This window comes from Mastigoproctus giganteus, chromosome 5 (assembly GCF_048544385.1).
Source record: "Mastigoproctus giganteus isolate SK-2022 chromosome 5, ASM4854438v1, whole genome shotgun sequence".
In the NCBI taxonomy this organism is placed as follows: Eukaryota; Metazoa; Arthropoda; class Arachnida; order Uropygi; family Thelyphonidae; genus Mastigoproctus; species Mastigoproctus giganteus.
Window position 1 is genome coordinate 26,752,342 of NC_143579.1, and position 16,737 is coordinate 26,769,078.

At 39.3% G+C, this 16,737-nt stretch overlaps 1 protein-coding gene across 1 annotated transcript in view; it reads right to left on the reverse strand.

Annotated features, from left to right (window-relative positions):
- Positions 1 to 16,737, reverse strand: part of LOC150085257 (peptidyl-alpha-hydroxyglycine alpha-amidating lyase 2-like) — a 40,319-nt gene that overhangs the window by 12,391 nt on the left and 11,191 nt on the right. The window contains exons 2-4 of the mRNA XM_090373118.1: positions 9,861 to 10,042; positions 4,075 to 4,191; positions 1,193 to 1,265 (exon numbers count right to left, since the gene is read on the reverse strand). Coding sequence (XP_090229244.1) covers positions 1,193 to 1,265; positions 4,075 to 4,191; positions 9,861 to 10,042 — 372 coding nt within the window. The remainder of the gene's footprint in view (positions 1 to 1,192; positions 1,266 to 4,074; positions 4,192 to 9,860; positions 10,043 to 16,737) is intronic.

A 16,737-nucleotide genomic window follows, 5' to 3' on the forward strand; every position in this document is an offset into this window, starting at 1 on the left:
CGTAAAAGACTCGCCTGGTGCAAAGAGCATGCAAGTTCGACGTTAGAAGACCGGAAGAAGATGTGCTGGTCGGATGAGTCACATTATCTACTCCACACTGTGGATGGTTGTGTACGGATTTGGCGTCAACAACATGAGGGAGGCTCTTGATCCATCATGCATGGTAATAAAAGTGCAGGCCGGTGGAGGCGGTTGTATGGTGTGGGGCATGTGTCACTGGCAGGAACCTGTGCCTCTGGTGCATGTGGAACAACGTATCACTGGTCTCCGCTATCGTCAACTGCTTGTTGACTGTGTACACCCCCCCCCCCCTATGCTACACTTTTTCCCGAATAGCGATGGTATCTTCCGAGATGACAATGCGCCGAGCCATCGGGCTTGTTGTGCAGGAATGGTTTGAGGAACACAGTTCTGACTTCCAGCATATCGATTGGCCTCCAAGCTTCCTCCAATATCAATCCCATAGAGCACTTGTGGGGCAATATGGAAAGGAGTCTGGATACACCAATCACCTCCATACCTGCATTGCTGGCATTACGCATACCTCCCGAATGCCCAGAGATCTTGTTGAATCAATGCCACGTCGGATAGCTACTGTACTGAGGGCAAAAGGAGGACCTACGAACTATTAGGTAGGTGGTCATAATTCAGTGATCACTCAGTATATGGTGAAATTATTTTAATGTCATTATAATAAATGTACCTATTATTCTGCAACTCCTGGCCTTCTGGCTGTAAAGAGCTTTTGCAACACGACTCAATAAGTCTAAGTTTACAATTGAATGTTTGCAATTGAACACGAATTATTCTAACGAACTGAAAACAAAAAAAATTGGGAAGCCAGTAAAACAACATTCCATTCTTTGTAGCTAAGCTGACGTATAGGCTAATTATCATTACTAACATTTATCAGCTTGTAACGTGGCCAACATCAAAGAAATGCCATGAACAGACTTTTTTTTTTGTTTTCGTGTAAAAAATAAATAGAACACGGTTATACAGCAAACCTGTTTGCTGTGTTATTCACGTGGTCTATGACATTGTTTTTGCTTTTCAAGTTGCAACCGTAATGTTTGTTATTGGATCTGTTTACTTCAATTGCAAACCGAATCATTTTCAAAAAAACTTCAGTAGCAGTGGCGTTTTAAAAATAACTTAAAACTTACTGTTTTAAAAATAATACTTTCTTTACCTGGTGCAAAGCGACGTCTGTTATCCAAGTATTTCCTTCGTGGTCAATCTCCAGTCCATGAGGCATGTAAAACCTGGTAAAATATTTTATTCCAGTTATTTAAATCTACACTAGACTAATGCAATTTTAATAACTTTTCTTGAACAAAAAACAGTGAATAGTTATAAAAGTATAATATTAATATATCGTAAAGAAACATTCTTTCTATTTCACTTAGAAAGCTAAATGAAATTGGAGTAAGGAATATATATTTGGTATTATCTACGCTGACAACAGACAAACTGTTTTTAATTTTCTAAATATAATTTCATTATATGTAAATAACTTATTCTAAGGATTAAAATTTAAGAGTGATTCGGTTTGCGATTGAAGTAAAAACAAAGTAAAAAGAAAAAAATAGTGCCAAATTAGAAGAACTTCCTCCAGATGCTAGTGACAGGAAAATTCAAAATTCGGAGAGCAATGTATTAAACAATTTGTGAATTAGCTACGTTAATAATGCATTTTTATATGAGACATATGCTATTCTTCAAAAAGTATGTGGACACACCTCTGTTTTCATAGTCCATTGTACCCACCCTGATAAACCCAACTGTAATATAAGAAAGGGTATGAACCATACAAGTTGTTTTCGTCATAGCACATAGAATCGAGCTTTGGCTGATTTTGAGATGATGGGTATTATTGCTCATTTACAAAGAAGCAATGTGGCATTGCTGGTTTGTTATTCGCGTAATTACTGACGGTCTACACCACCCAAAGTCGACCATAGGGATGTTATTATGAAATGGAAGAATGATGGTACCACCACTGGGCAGTAATGCATATGAAGTCCAATGGAGGGTGGGGGGTACGCGGAAGGGTAGTACGACAATCTCGTTAGATATCCCTGCAAAACCTTAACCAAAAGTTTAAGGCGTCAACAGGATTGAGGTCTGTAGAAACACACTATATACGGAACCCTAGTTTTCGTGGGACGATGGCAGTACATAAGCCCAAGGTTACCAACTGCAAGCAGCAAACTTGCCTTGCATTGCATGGTGCAACGAACGCCGTAATCAGTCCACAGAGCAGTGAAAATCCGTTCTGTGGAGAGACTAATCATATCACACTCTACTCTGATCAGATGGAAGGAGTGAGTGTAGAAGATTCTGGATTACGTCTGCTGAAGAATTTTTCTGAGCCAGCAATGTAGTTCGGAGGAAGTGGGGTTATGGTGTGGTGCTCTTTCTCATAGTATGGCCAAGTGCGAGGAATTATAAACGCAGACTGCTACCTACCTTAACATTTTGGACAATTCCATGCTTCCTAAGATGGGGCGAATCTTTGGTGTAGACTCATATTTCTTTCAACATGATAGTACCCCATACTATACTATCGGTACTGTTCAAGAGGGTTCGTGATATGAATGTACAAAAATTAGAATGGCTGGCGCAGAGTTCCGATTTGAACCCTACGGAACACCTAGGGAAAGGAATGGAACTTCGGGTAGAGGCCAAACCAACGCATCTCACATCGGTGGCTTAACTGGTCAGTCCTGCAGGAGGGACGCCTACCTAGGAGAAGGGGGGGGTCATTGCGTCTAGAGATACCAATACGCTACTGACGGGTCACAGTGATATCAATGTGAAACCAAAGTGGGTTCTGATACTTTTTTGGGGGTATATATTATACGGCTGAGTGTGTTGTAAGCTGTAGTAGCAGCAAACGAAGTACAGTAAATTATTTTGTGCGTAAATTAGTTTTTATACAGGGTGTCTCAAAAATACACGGCATAACTTCAGGAATGAGTTCCACATATGTAGACAATAAAAATATTTTATATCAACATAGTTCCGGAAATGCTTGGTTCCCGAGTTATTAACCAGAATGTCTTATCTCCCACAGGTGATTTCCTTCATCACAAGGTACTGACAGAATCTGGTGGTTTTCCATTCCCAACATGTACTCAAATCAGGAGCAAGCGGATATGCACGTTATGTACGGTTTGGCGGACGGCAATGCTCTGGAGGCTTGTCGTTTGTACCACGAAAGGTTCCCAGAACGAACATGTCCAGACAGGAAAACGTTTGAACATGGGACCTTTACACCTCGTTCTGCCCATAGAGGACGACCAAGATCTACGACTCCTGAAGTAGATGAGTCGACCAACTGCCTGGCCTCCACGCTCACCAGAGTTAAACCCACTAGATTTCTTCTTGTGGGGCCATTTAAAATCATTGGTGTATTCGACTCCGGTAGCTGATCTGTAAACTCTCTGCAATCGAATTGTGGCAGGTTGTGAGACAATACGAAACATGCCAGGAATTTGGCATCGTCTTCGCGAGTCCATGAGATGTCGATGTGAGGCCTGTATTCAGGCAGAAGGTGGACATTTTGAACAATTACAATAAGGTGATGTGAACAGTTAAGTGTCATAGACAGACCTTCAAAACTTGGAAACCAAGCATTTCCGGAACTATGTTGATATAAAATATTTTTATTGTCTAAATAAAATATATAGAATATAGACACCCTGTATATATAGTGTATATATTGGAGCGTGCAGGACAAGGCAACCGCTTCGTAGACCATGCTCTAATGCCAGGCATAGTATCTGACATTTCTGGTCAATAAAATTTAAGAAATACCCTCCATAATCAGAGTCGTGCAAAAATACTTAGGGGGGGGGCTCGGATGCAAAGCGGGTTAATGGGCCTCGTTTATTTATCTTGAGACTTTTTTGACTCCCTGAATTGGGACTTCCCTTGGTGGCCTGGTACGGCTCATCCAGTGCACCCTCCATTTGCACGGCCCTGTCCATAATATTTTAATTGTCTTTATTTCACAAAGAATAAAACTGAAAGAGAGTAATTCAGTTGAATTTTAACTTCAAAACAAACCTGTTTTTTCCCCATCCACTGATGACAGTTCCATTTGTAGGGTCTACGATGTATACTGTATTATTTTTGATAGGCCCGGCTTTCTTATGTGCGAATATGTAGTTATCATCAAACGTGCTAAAGGAAAATGAAAAAAAAATAAGATATAATATAATCATATAAAATAAATATAGCCGTTTTATTCAAGCTGTTTATAAAACAAACATTTAATTGCACATCTGTTGCTCCTATAATAAAAGCACGCAGCAATTTTAATTTTCGAAATATCCCAATTTACTGTAAATATTATTTCAGGTACGATCCTTTCAGCAGACCAATAATTCCCCTTATTAGCCTGATGACGGGATCGCACAATTAATCCAGAAACGTAGACATTACATGCAGTTTAGTAAATCTTACAAACATTATGTTTGTATTGAGTAGGAACGGTGTCTTTGTATCAATACAAAAATAAACCATTTATTTTCACTTTAAGTGTTTTCTTATAAATTATATTAATTAATTAAGACTCCATAATGTCCTTTACCCGATGCATTAGCTTTTCCAAATACTTATGCATCTTAAATTTTATAATAATAAACGATATTTCCAAATATCGTTTATTATTATAAAACGATGTATTATCAAAATGATATTTTGGTATGTCACAGGTTCGTCAAGAAATATTCACAGAATAAAAGTTACAGTTAATTTAAACGATTATTAATTAATAATAAAATAAAGGAAATTATAAAGGAAAATATCGTTTATTATTATAAAACGATGTATTATCAAAATGATATTTTGGTATGTCACAGGTTCGTCAAGAAATATTCACAGAATAAAAGTTACAGTTAATTTAAACGATTATTAATTAATAATAAAATAAAGGAAATTATTGATTAATTTATTGATATAATTTTAAAAGGATATTGGTTGGCTAGAATATTATTTTTAATTAATTTAAATTTGAAGAACACACTTTGCCACGTATTATTAATTTGCTGGTATGTCACAGATCAAAAATTAAAAGTTTATTTTGGAATTCTGTCATCGGGCCAAAGATGGGGAGAAAACATTTCTATAATTGAAGCATACAGGCTTCATCGTCAGTCCCTGAAACAATTTTATGAATTAGATGTGTGTTAAGAGCCAATGTAACTAAAGCTATGAGGCGTCAGTATATTGTGACTGTAACTGCATATATTATTATTATTGTTGTTGTTTCTCTTATATTATTTCTCTCTGATTGGGAGATTCCACTCCGTGACGGGTACTGCTACCAAGTACACAGGGTGGTTGTAATGTCTGGTGTTACTGTTGGTCGAAGAACTCTCTGATTTCCTTCAGGTGTTCAGGATTGTGACTCTCTGGAGTTCCTTGTTGGTGTTCTCTGGGAGACCTATTGCTGCTAGACTGTTATGTAGGGTCTTTGGCACCATACCGGCGGTTGACACGATGATCGGGATGGTCGATACTTCTTGCATATGACACATCTCCTTGACCTCATGTCTCAGGTTAGTGTACTTCCTAACTTCCTAATTTTTCCTCATGGGTTTTCTGGACATTGCTAGTGTTGGGCACCGCTTTATCAATGAGGTAGGTAGCCTTTTCCATCTTGTTCACAAGGGCTATGTTCTGTCTGTTGTGAGGGATGGTCTTATCCGTTATTATGGCGCGGTGCCAGTACAGATTGTGGGTTGGGGTCTCTACTACTGCCTGGGGTTCGTACTTGTAATATGGTACACTTTCTTTGGTCAACTGGTATTTCCTCGCTAGCTTCTGATGTGTTATTCTGGCAACGTGGTCATATCTATGAGTGTACTCAGTCTGGGTGATCACCTTGCATCCCCGCGGTGATGTGTTGGATCGTTTCTGAGGCCAGGTGACATCGTCGACATGTGTCATCTGACATTCCGGGCTCCTTTGCGATGTATTTTTTATAGTTTCTGGTGTTGATTACCTGGTCTTGGATGGCCAGCATGAATCCTTCAGTCTCAGGGAAGAGCTTCCCACTTGGGAGCCGTGCATTGGAAGCAATGTTATCGATGTGATCTTGATGGAGTTCAGTGTGGTGTCTGCCATGGAGTGTCTTCTTTGCCCACCTTTCTAGCTTCGTTTCTTGTGCCGTCTGGGCTGGAGTGGGCTTCTTGCTTAGGTTGAGTGAGGTATACCACTTATCTATCTTCCTTATGGCCTGGTGGAATGGCGCTGTCTGGTTCTCGAAGTAGTCCTTCAGGTTAACTATCGCTGTTTTCAGTTGCTCTATCAAGTCTATCAGGCCCCTTCCTCCCCCTCTTTTCGAGCTATTGTTAGTCCCTCCAATGCTGACTTCGGGTGGTGTTGGCGGCTCTTGGTCATCATTGTCTTTGTCTTTCGCATGATAGCCTCTAGCTCGGTGTTAGTCCAACCTATGACCCCAAAGGAGTATGTTAGTTCTGCATAGGTGTTTATGGCTTAAACTGTGTTTCCTCCGTTCAATTTTGCTTTCAGCAGGCTTCTGAGTCTCTGATGGTATTTTTTGGTCAGGCAGGCCTTAATTTCCATGTGCTGTAACTGCTGAGCCTGCATCATCCTCAAGTATTTGTAGGCCTTTCCTTCTGTCATAGCTTCGATCTCTTTACCAGTCAGCAGCTGGTAGTTTCGGCCGACTAATTTTCCATGGTGCAGTGTGTCGGTCATATATTTGTCTAGACCAAATTCCATCCTGTTGTCCTTGCTGAATTCTTTGGTGATCCGGAGTGGTTGCTGGAGTTGCTTCTCGGTTGCCGCATAGAGCTTGATGTCATCCATGAACATCAGGTGGGTGAGGGTGTACAGGTTCGTTCTTCCTTCTTTGAGGTTATAACAATACTTGCTGCAGTTAAGCATGGTGAACAGCGGGTTGAGTGCTAGACAGAACCACAGTGGGCTCAGCGCATCTCCCTGAAAGATTCCTCTTCTAATGGGGATTGGCCTGGTTGTGATGTTCTCGATCTTAATGGTGGTACTCCATTTCGCCATTGTTGCTCTTAGGAAGTTTGTCACTATTGGATTGACCTTGTAGATCTTCAGGGTTTCTACTAGCCAGCTATGAGGTACGGAGTCGAAGTCCTTGAGGTAATCGATGTAGGCCGTGTATAGGTTGCGGTGCTTCTTGTAGGCTTGCTCCATAACTGCGGCAACTATGGTTAATTGCTCCTTGCATCCTTTGCTTCTCCGCTTGCATCCTTTCTGCTGTTCGGCCATTATGTCCTGACTCTCTAAGTAGTCTGATATCTTCTTGATTATGCAGCTGGTCAGGATCTTGTACATCGTTGGGTGACAGGTGATTGGCCTGTATTTCGCCAGGTTTCTTGTATCTTTGTCTTTAGGTTTCTTATATGTGACTCCTTCAGTAAGAAACTTCGGGATTGTCTCCGGGTGCCTTATCATTCGAGTGAACTGCTCTGCTAGGTGCTTGTGTGTGTGCAGGTGAGCTTCTTGTACCAGTAGTTGTGGATGTTATCAATTCCTGGGGTTCGCCAGTTGTGGATGTTCCTGATCGACTGTTTTACTTCTTCTTCTCGAATCTCCCACTCTCTCATTTCTTGTATGCCCTTGGATTTCTTCCGTTATACTTCTATCCAGGGTGCTCTGCTGTTGTGTCTTACTTCACTGCTCCAGATATTTCCCCCAGAACTGCTCGATCGTCTTCTTCTCGGGTGGTCCGTTTCCTGCTTTTTCATCTTCACCCAGTTTCCTGTAGAAGGCTCCTCATCGCTCATTGGTCCTCATCGACGATTCGGTTGTTTATTTTCCTCTGGGAGCTCTCTTTGTATCGGTGTAGTCTCTTGCTAGTGCGAGGAGGTTCTGCTTCAGTGTGTCCAAGTATTCTACTATTCTCTGATTTCTGGTGTCATGTTTGCTGTGGACGTTGTCTATCTTGAGAATGCTCTTCACCTTTCCAATCAATTTCTTACTTCTATTACCCTGTAGGTACTGGGTTACTGACCTATCTTGACTCTTAATTCTTCTATCTTCTGCTGAAGTCTTCTTTCCCAAGCTGGCGGTTCCTTCTGTTTTCGGTTCTTCTGCTGGCGATCTCTCGTTTCTTTTCCGTTACTCCTATTAGCATACGGCTGTGTGGATAGCCTCCAGCGTTGACCATTGTTGTCAAGGTAATGTGGCATAACGATTGAGGTGGTCTGTACTCTCCACAGGATTTTATTTCGCTTAGATATCACGTGAGTTCTTGTGGAATCCATTCCTTCGAATTTTGTTAAGGCCTTTTTCCACTCGTCTTCCATTCTGGATATCATGACTTCGTCTCTCTCCACTTCAGTTACTCTGGGTTGTATTTCTTCTTGCTCTTCCTCCTCTGGTTCCATATTGACCATATTCTTTGTGCTTTGTAGTTGATCGCTCACATCCTGCTTGATTTTTTCCGAGATGGCAAAAGCTATTAGGTTTTTCGTGACGATGGTCCTTTTTTGGTCCTCTAATCGCTGTTCGATGACCTGAATATCCGGGAATCGTTCCAACCACTTGATATGTAGCGCGACCTGTACATTGTCATAATGGTCTCTAGCCTGGTTATTTCATAGTTTTTTCACATGATGTATGTATTCATTTCAATGCGCCACTTCATGAGTTGGCGTTTTCTTCCTTCCTGGGTGGTCACTGGCGCAGTTGCGGAGGAAGCACTTCCAGTTGGTGGGACTGGATGGTCTTGCCCTTCTCTTGTGGTAGCCTTACAGGGGACAGCGCCACTTGCTCCACTGTCTTGCTTGGGAGACTGTCTCCAACTTTTCGAACCGGCCCCTCTGCCTAAGGCCTGAACGCGAGTGACTTTATCGTGCACCACCCTCGATGCAGTATGAATAAGATTTCTCTACGACAGCATCCATCTAAGGAGGTGGACTTGTTTAGCTTCAGCTTATGTCCAGTGGGTTTTTATTTTTTATTTTTAGTTCTTGCGAGTGACACCAGATGGCGCCACCATCCGCACCAGCCTTCGCTCCGACCTTGGAGAAGGTAAGTCCAATGGATTAACTTTCGCGATTTTTTATTATTATTATTATTATTATCATCATTTAATAAGATTATTATATCGGTCTCCCATCGTAATAGAGCCCCGCTCGCTTCCACCAAGGCGGGATTCGAACCCAGGTCCATCAGGCTGGTAGTCCAGTGTCATAACCACTGGGCCATCGTGCCCATTATTATTATTTCTATTAGCTATATGGTGCAAGGAAGCCTGAGCCTTCTGCTGCACTAGCCAAAAAAAAAAAAATTCTCAGTTACCTAAAGACAGACAGACAGAAGTAGAAGAGAATCACCAAGAAAGAGAAGAATAATGATATCCAGCTCAGGACCCTGGGTGTGCAAACCTATACTCACCAGATGTGAGCCCTTGGGGTAAATATTCGGTCGGTTTTCTAATTGCTGGACGAAAAATCCGAGTTTCCAGAATCAAACACCATACAACCCTCGCCTAGGATCTACTAAATCGCCCAGAATATTTTCTCGGGTCATTGATGGAATTCGAACTCAGGCCTTTTCAAGAGGGTTATATCCACGGTGCTACCCGAGAGGACAACAGCGTTGTAAGGCCCGATAACAGAATTAGTTATTTCAGTGCTACGTATATATCAGTTAATTATTAATACCTTTTCTTAGCATACTAATAACATAAATATTTGCAATGATAATTGTTAGATAAAGTCCAATCAATTCTACATGTTGTACTGTAGAATTAGAAAAATCAAAAATATGAAAACTAGCGACTGACTTCTAATGATATTTTATTCTCTTAAAATATAAATAATTATGAAATGCTTGTATACTTGAAATCCCATATTCTGTCACCGCGATGAAAAATGTGCAGTTGTCCTTGCTGGTCAACTGCAATTCCAGGTACTTGTCCAAGACTGGTAAGTAAGGGATCTTTAGGCCATCCTTGGTCTTCAGCAATTGTCATTTGAGACCTGAGGTCTTGAGAAGGATAATACTCCCTTAGAGGAGTTTGCTATAAATATGGATAAAAATAAAAAATGGATATGAAGTTTGCTACAAACGTGGATAATAAATAGTAATCAATTTGTTTGCCTTAGCAATCAAATTCAGCAATAATATAAATTTCAAATGCAGTGTATAATCATTATAGGTTTCCCTCTTGACGACTATTACAGCAAGTATTATTAAAATTTTTTTTCTAACATCCAGAATTTTTTTATATTAGAACAATAAGATCACACAGGATTCACGCAAATATCATTTAACTTAATAACAAATGATGATATTTCCCACCTCCGAAAGATTTTACAAGTTTTACGAATTACCACACATTCCACAATAGGAAGATCGTTGATGTTCGGACAACAGATCTTCATGAAAATAAATTTCCAGGATAAAATCAATTTAAAATTTTGTTTAAATTTATTTTATTGCAAATTTATATAATGTTTTGAAGTCACCTTCAAAGTAATCTCCCTTTCAATTGAGCAGAACACGTGTTCTTTCCAATCACTGTCATCCTTTAAAACGTCATTTAAAGACGTTTTCTTCATTTTGACTCTCAAACATCCAAAATAATTAACGTTTTAAAGTTTCTCACATTTTCGTTCTCTTTCGAAGTCGATAGGCAACCCAACTATCCTGTAACATCTGTCCAAGGATGGATACAGTCGTGGTGGGGGTAAAGAAAAGTAACAACATATGAAAATGGTTCTGTTCATATACAGAAGTATAACGTGCAAGAATATGTTTTTTCAATAATCTGAAGAGAGGGCAATAATTACTCTATTTATCTCTCATTCATCCTTTATCAAGCATCTTGACACAATCAGAAATGCCTGGTCTCGACATTGCATCATTTCCACCTGTTAAACTTCTTTAAAATATCCTTTCCACATTTGTTTCTTTGTTCGGAACTACAGCCAACTGTTAGCATCCAAACAATGAGAAGCTGCTCTCTGGAACCTGTTTCCACGCTCTTAAGGTCCAAGAACGATGGACTGGGCACCAGCGTAAACGCAGTTTGGTGTTCATTGGTGTGATGTGGGCTTATGGGCTGCAGCTTTACCATGTAAACCCAGTCTGCATAACTCCCTACTGACCAAAGATGCAGTAAAGAATAATCTTGTGTACATCTGTAGATGTACGCTCTCTAAGGACGTCGCTGTTTTTGATTTAACAACTTTTATCAAGGACCAACGATTTCTATCCATCAGTATTTTTTGCTCTATCTGACGTTTGTGCATACCTACACCATCATCTTTGTTCTTCCATCTTTTCCCTTGTCTACACAAGGAAGTAACAGCACAAAAACGACTGTGATTGATTCTGTGAGGTTCATACGTGTGTCGCATGTGATGACAGACTGCATTCGACGATTAAAACCTGTATAGTTTTAAAACCTGTTCCTTCTTTGGAAATACTTTGTACCATTCACTCAAACGGAGGGCTGTTGCAGTACTTTTAGTGAGGTAGTATTGATATCCGCATACGAAATAAAGTTAATATAACTTTACCTCGTACGCTTAAGCTTTAGGATCAGGCCAAGATCAAGAAAACCTGCGTTCTTGATCTGAGTCTGACCCCGAACTGGAGGAGTGACGCTGGTGAATTTTTTAGGCACCTGAACTAATTATTTTGGTCATCCTATGTGTATTTGTTTGGTATTGCTTAAAGAAAATAAATGTAATTTATTTCGGATAATAAATCTTTATTGGTTCGCATGAGGATTATATTATATTAAAAACAAATGAAATTAAGTCATAATCTGAATTTAATTTAATGTAACTTTCCTGTATCATTCATATTATTGAATAATTATTTTAATAATTAGTTAAAAGATTATAAAAGTGCATTAATTGGTTTCCATAAAGACGAGCGAAAAAAGCAAGAGTACATATGCCCAGGGCAGTCCGGGCCTTGGAAACTCTACTTCTCATCATTCCATAGATTCTGATAACGATACCTACTGGTTCATCAAGAAAAGGTGCAACAGTTCTAATTGGACACATTTGTTGATGTATTTCGCTGGCATTGGTGAGTTTGGTATTATTAAACACGTAAGACATAGGATTCATTATCCAAGCAAAAACATATGCAGCAAGTGATCCCTAGTGCACCCAAGACCGCATGAAGGTCCTCGTGGGTAGCACAACTGGTATAGTCACTATGATCCCCACACCGCGTGGAAAAGATCTGAGTTCGAATCTCACCAATGACGCGAAGAGTTTTTATGGGCGCTTTTTCACAGCGTGGCTGGGTTAATTGGTCTCAGGCGAGGGCAGTATATATATATATATATTTTTTATTTTTTTTTTTATAGTTATATTTTTTCCCTCCCAGAAACTCGGTTTTCATCGAGCAAACCGACTCCAGAACACACGCAATTTACAGACATATTAACTGCGCAATATGCCTAAGTTGTTGATGATCCTGAAAACTCTATAACCAACAGAACACATGCAGATTCCAACTGAACTTTACTGAAACTGCAGGTAGTGTTTCTTCAGCGATGCTCTCCAGAACAGCTGTGATTTTGCCTTTCAAGGGCAGTTGGATTATTCCTGTAGATATTGTCCTTTCGAAATCCGTAGAGGAAATAATCACAGGTATGATGAGTACAGTAGTCAAAACCATTGAATCTCATATCGTTCACAATATCGATTAGAAATAAGCCAATCATAAAAACGTTCCTTCGGGAAATAAAAAATCGCATTTAATGTCTGCGAGCTTGCCCCAAACTTCTTGGAAAAATGTTTTATTGACTCTTTCTTCGAATAAAACTCACTTTGAGCTCATGCTACACTGTAACAAAATTGCTAGTTTTATAATATTTTTTACACAACAAGCCCATTCATCTTGCTTACAGAATTTTCCTTCTAGGGTGCATAACTAACCGTAAAAATCTTCATTGTCTTATTCTTTAATGACCCTGTAAGATATAAGATCTTACAAGTTAATTTAAATGAGATAGCTGGGTTGTCCTTTGCAAACTAAGAGATTAATTAGAAAAAAAACGTTAGATGTGGTGATATTGAAAGATGAAAAATGTTACAAATTTAATAAAATAAAGATAGTGGGTTTTTTGCATGGTGAGATTAAATCAGGAGAAAATTTAATGAAGGGATGGGGTAAGCGTGAGAATAACTAGTAGCAGATGGATAAATGGCAGCTCCCAATATACACAAAAACAAACAAGGACAGCAGGAATAGGTAGCGGGGGTAATTTGTGAATAGGCGTGAAAGGGGTTGCTTGGGAGCAAACAATAGGACGGGAGACCGGATTAGTCGAAGCGTTTCCTTTGATCGGTTACACCGTCAGACTAAACAGGAAGTAGGTGCACCTCCAATGTTAGGTTTCGAATTAAGGCTGGCGTCTGGCTGTCTGTGATGGAAAGTTTCGTATTCTTTAGAAGGCAAGTTGTGAGTTGGAAATTTAGTGGTTGTGGAGGTGGCCGGTCGACATCAAAGGGGCATACAGCCTGGGAAGAAAGTAAAGATATTCAAAAAGGAGGTTGGATCGCGCGCTAAAGGGACAGCATGGGAAAATGATATTAGCGAATGAAACGGAATGTAAATTTAAATAGAAAGGGGAAGATTGGTTGAAGTCCCGAACGGAGGCGAGCCAGTAAAAAGGGGCGGTATGGAGTTCAGGGGAACAAAAAGAGAGAACGCAGGAAGGAAAGGGGTCGTCTCTCGGAAAAAAGAAAAAAGAAGGAGTTTGGGGGGGGGGGGGAAGTAAAAGACGGAGAAGAAAAAAATAAAGTAAGTCGGGCAGTGCAGAAATGTAGGGAGTGATAAAAAGGGGCCTAGACAGTAATAGGGAAAATAGTTAAGAGTAGAAGTAACGGGAAGGCCAAGGATGATAAGAAAACGGGGTTATGAAACACAGTTAAGTGTGCCAGGAAAGGTAACGACCTCTTGGAGCAAGATGCATCAGAATGATCTTTAGTAAAGGAGGAGTTGCGCATTCAAACAGGAGAAAGGACGCCAGACCCGTGCAGCTAAGAGTTCCGGAAATTTATGTGAAGCTGATTCAAGCGAAAGCAGATGAAGGAGAGCCATAGAAGATAGCCTAAGATGGTAGCCTGAAACCTCCCTGGAAAGGAAAGAAAAGGATAGAAATAGGTGAGCGATATATTAAGTACTCTAAGTTAACCTGTTAGTGAAATAGTATAATAATTAACGAAAAGTGGGTAGTGCTAGAAAGTAAAGAAAAGGAAACTTTATCTCTGAAATAGAAATACTAACAGAGTTTATTGTGTTAAAAGGGGTTAGTGTATAATGGAAGGGAAATTAAGGAATGAATAGTAGATGAGATTGATATAACAGATATAATGTGTTAGGAAGGGTAGCAAACTTACTAAGAAAGATTCTGAATATGTTTTAAAGTTATAGACAAGTAAGTTATATGAGAAACTCTGGATGTAATGTTTTATTGATGAAGATTGTTGGTTTATCTGAATGACTATTGACAAGTAGAGACTTTAGGAAAGTTAAGACTGGTCTACAAGCATATTGTAACAGAGTGGTGAGAACACAGAGCATAATGATGAAAGTAGTATATTTGATTGTTAATATAAGAAACGGAATTGTATCCAGGAGTAATGAAATAAGTATAGTGAATGTATAAGTGTTAAGAGTTAGAGCAAGAAGAATGAATCAGGTGTTTTCATATAATGGTAAACTCAGATTATCTAGTGAATGGAAATTAAATTAGAATGATTATGCAAGGTATCTCTGAGTCAACTTTGTATATTAGGATTGTATGTTTTCTTTTATTAAATTGTATATAATATTGTATATGTGTATGTAATAAATTTCATGTTTTGTTTCACTTGAGTCCTGTTAGTCTAATCAACACGCGCCTTGCTTGCCTAGTTAAGAGCTTGCTCTCCCGCAATTAGGGGAGAGAGTCCTGGTCTCTGATTAAGGTGAATCAATGGAAACTACCCTCAAGAGCTTGAGTATCTTCTGTGATATTTGCAGAGCATAGCAGTCAGGTGGCAAAGAGTGGGGTCTTGTAGGTGTGAGGGCACTCACTGAGTTAAATGTATAAAATCAAACGGAGATAATAATAATAATGAAAAGAAAAAAAAACAAAATATCCCCCCCACAACCCCTTGTGGGTAGTATAGTGCATACAAGCACGGTCTTCTCCACGCAGGGTGGAAAAGGCACAGGTTTTAATGCGCCAAGAATTTTTATTGGTATTTTTTCCCAAAATGGCTGAGTTAGCTGCTCTCAGGCAAGGGGTATATAATTTTCTTCAGGAAACTCGGGGTTTTCTTCCAGACAAATAGCCAAATCGTCCACAGAACACAATTTCCAAACATAATTCAGTATATACAGGGTAATATGACCAAAGTCGCTGATGCACCAATAACAACAACTGTTTAATGACATCAAACTAGCCATTGCTAGTCAAATATATCAAAAAATAGGCATTCAAAACTATTGCGTGTTTTGTACATTTGTACGGCACATTTTTTTATTGTAATAGATTTATATTACTTTCATTTTTAACTGTTTATGTACTTTACTGTATTGCTTGTTTCAGAGTCCTTGCTTTGTATGATGGTTAATAAAAAATCGAAAATAATGATATTAAAAAAAAAACATGAATAGATCCCGGCGATCATTAACAAAGCGAGCATTATTACAAAGCATGTTGGATACTCCGAAAGACTTCTTTTCCAATTGAACCTTTAAAAGAAAATGTTCTTTCAAGAATATCAATTACACTTTTCAGTCAAACATAAAAGAAGAAAAAAAGAAAATCTAAAAAAGCCAAATAATACAAATGCATTTGTATTTCAATAACTAACTGGAAGATCAATTGATTTCAGAGTGTGGGTGGTAAGATATAGGAACTCAAACCCTTCTGAATGTTACTCACAATGCAGCCTTTGGCTGTGCAAGGTGACCTTTATTTCTACATCCTGACTATTCCTGTTTCTGTAGCACATATTGGAAAGTTCGCGATATATCTTACATCTTTTCCGTTTGAATATTATTTTAAAACTAAAATTATTGTTAAATTAATGTTTCGTTTATAATTATAAATATTTAAATAATAAGGAAAATAAATATTCGTCACAACAGGTCCCCTTTTTACTGGAGACATTTAGCAGTGGCAAATGATGCCAGACAGCAAGCTTATACAGCATCAGCCAAAAAAAAAAAAAAAAAAAAAAAAAGAGAGACACTTCCCTATTCACCTATTCATTCCCTCCAATACTTCGTCTAGTTCTTCCTTGAATTTATTTAAGCTATCAACTTTCACAACAAAAGATGGAAGTTTTTGTTCCAGCAATAAACCACCCGCTCGCTAAAAGAAAACTTCCGCACATCTATTCTGCAACAGTCCTTCCTCAATTTGAATTTGTGCCCCTCATGTGTGTAGTCTCATCAAGAAAAAGAATCCCATCAGCATTGGGCTTGCTCAATCCAATCAAAGCCTTAAACACCTCAATTAGATCAACCTCGCAGGTGCCTAGTCTTCAGACACTGCAATTCGCGGAATTAAAACCTTTTTTGGTAAGAGCACCCCTTTTCTCCTCACCAATGTGGTTACCCTTCTCTGTACTCGTTCCAGCAGCTCCACATCCATCCTGAAATGAGGCCTCCAGACCTATATGCGGTACTCAAGATGTAGTCTAACATTGCCTATGCTATGGCAATGGTCAGGCCACACTACTCATGCTA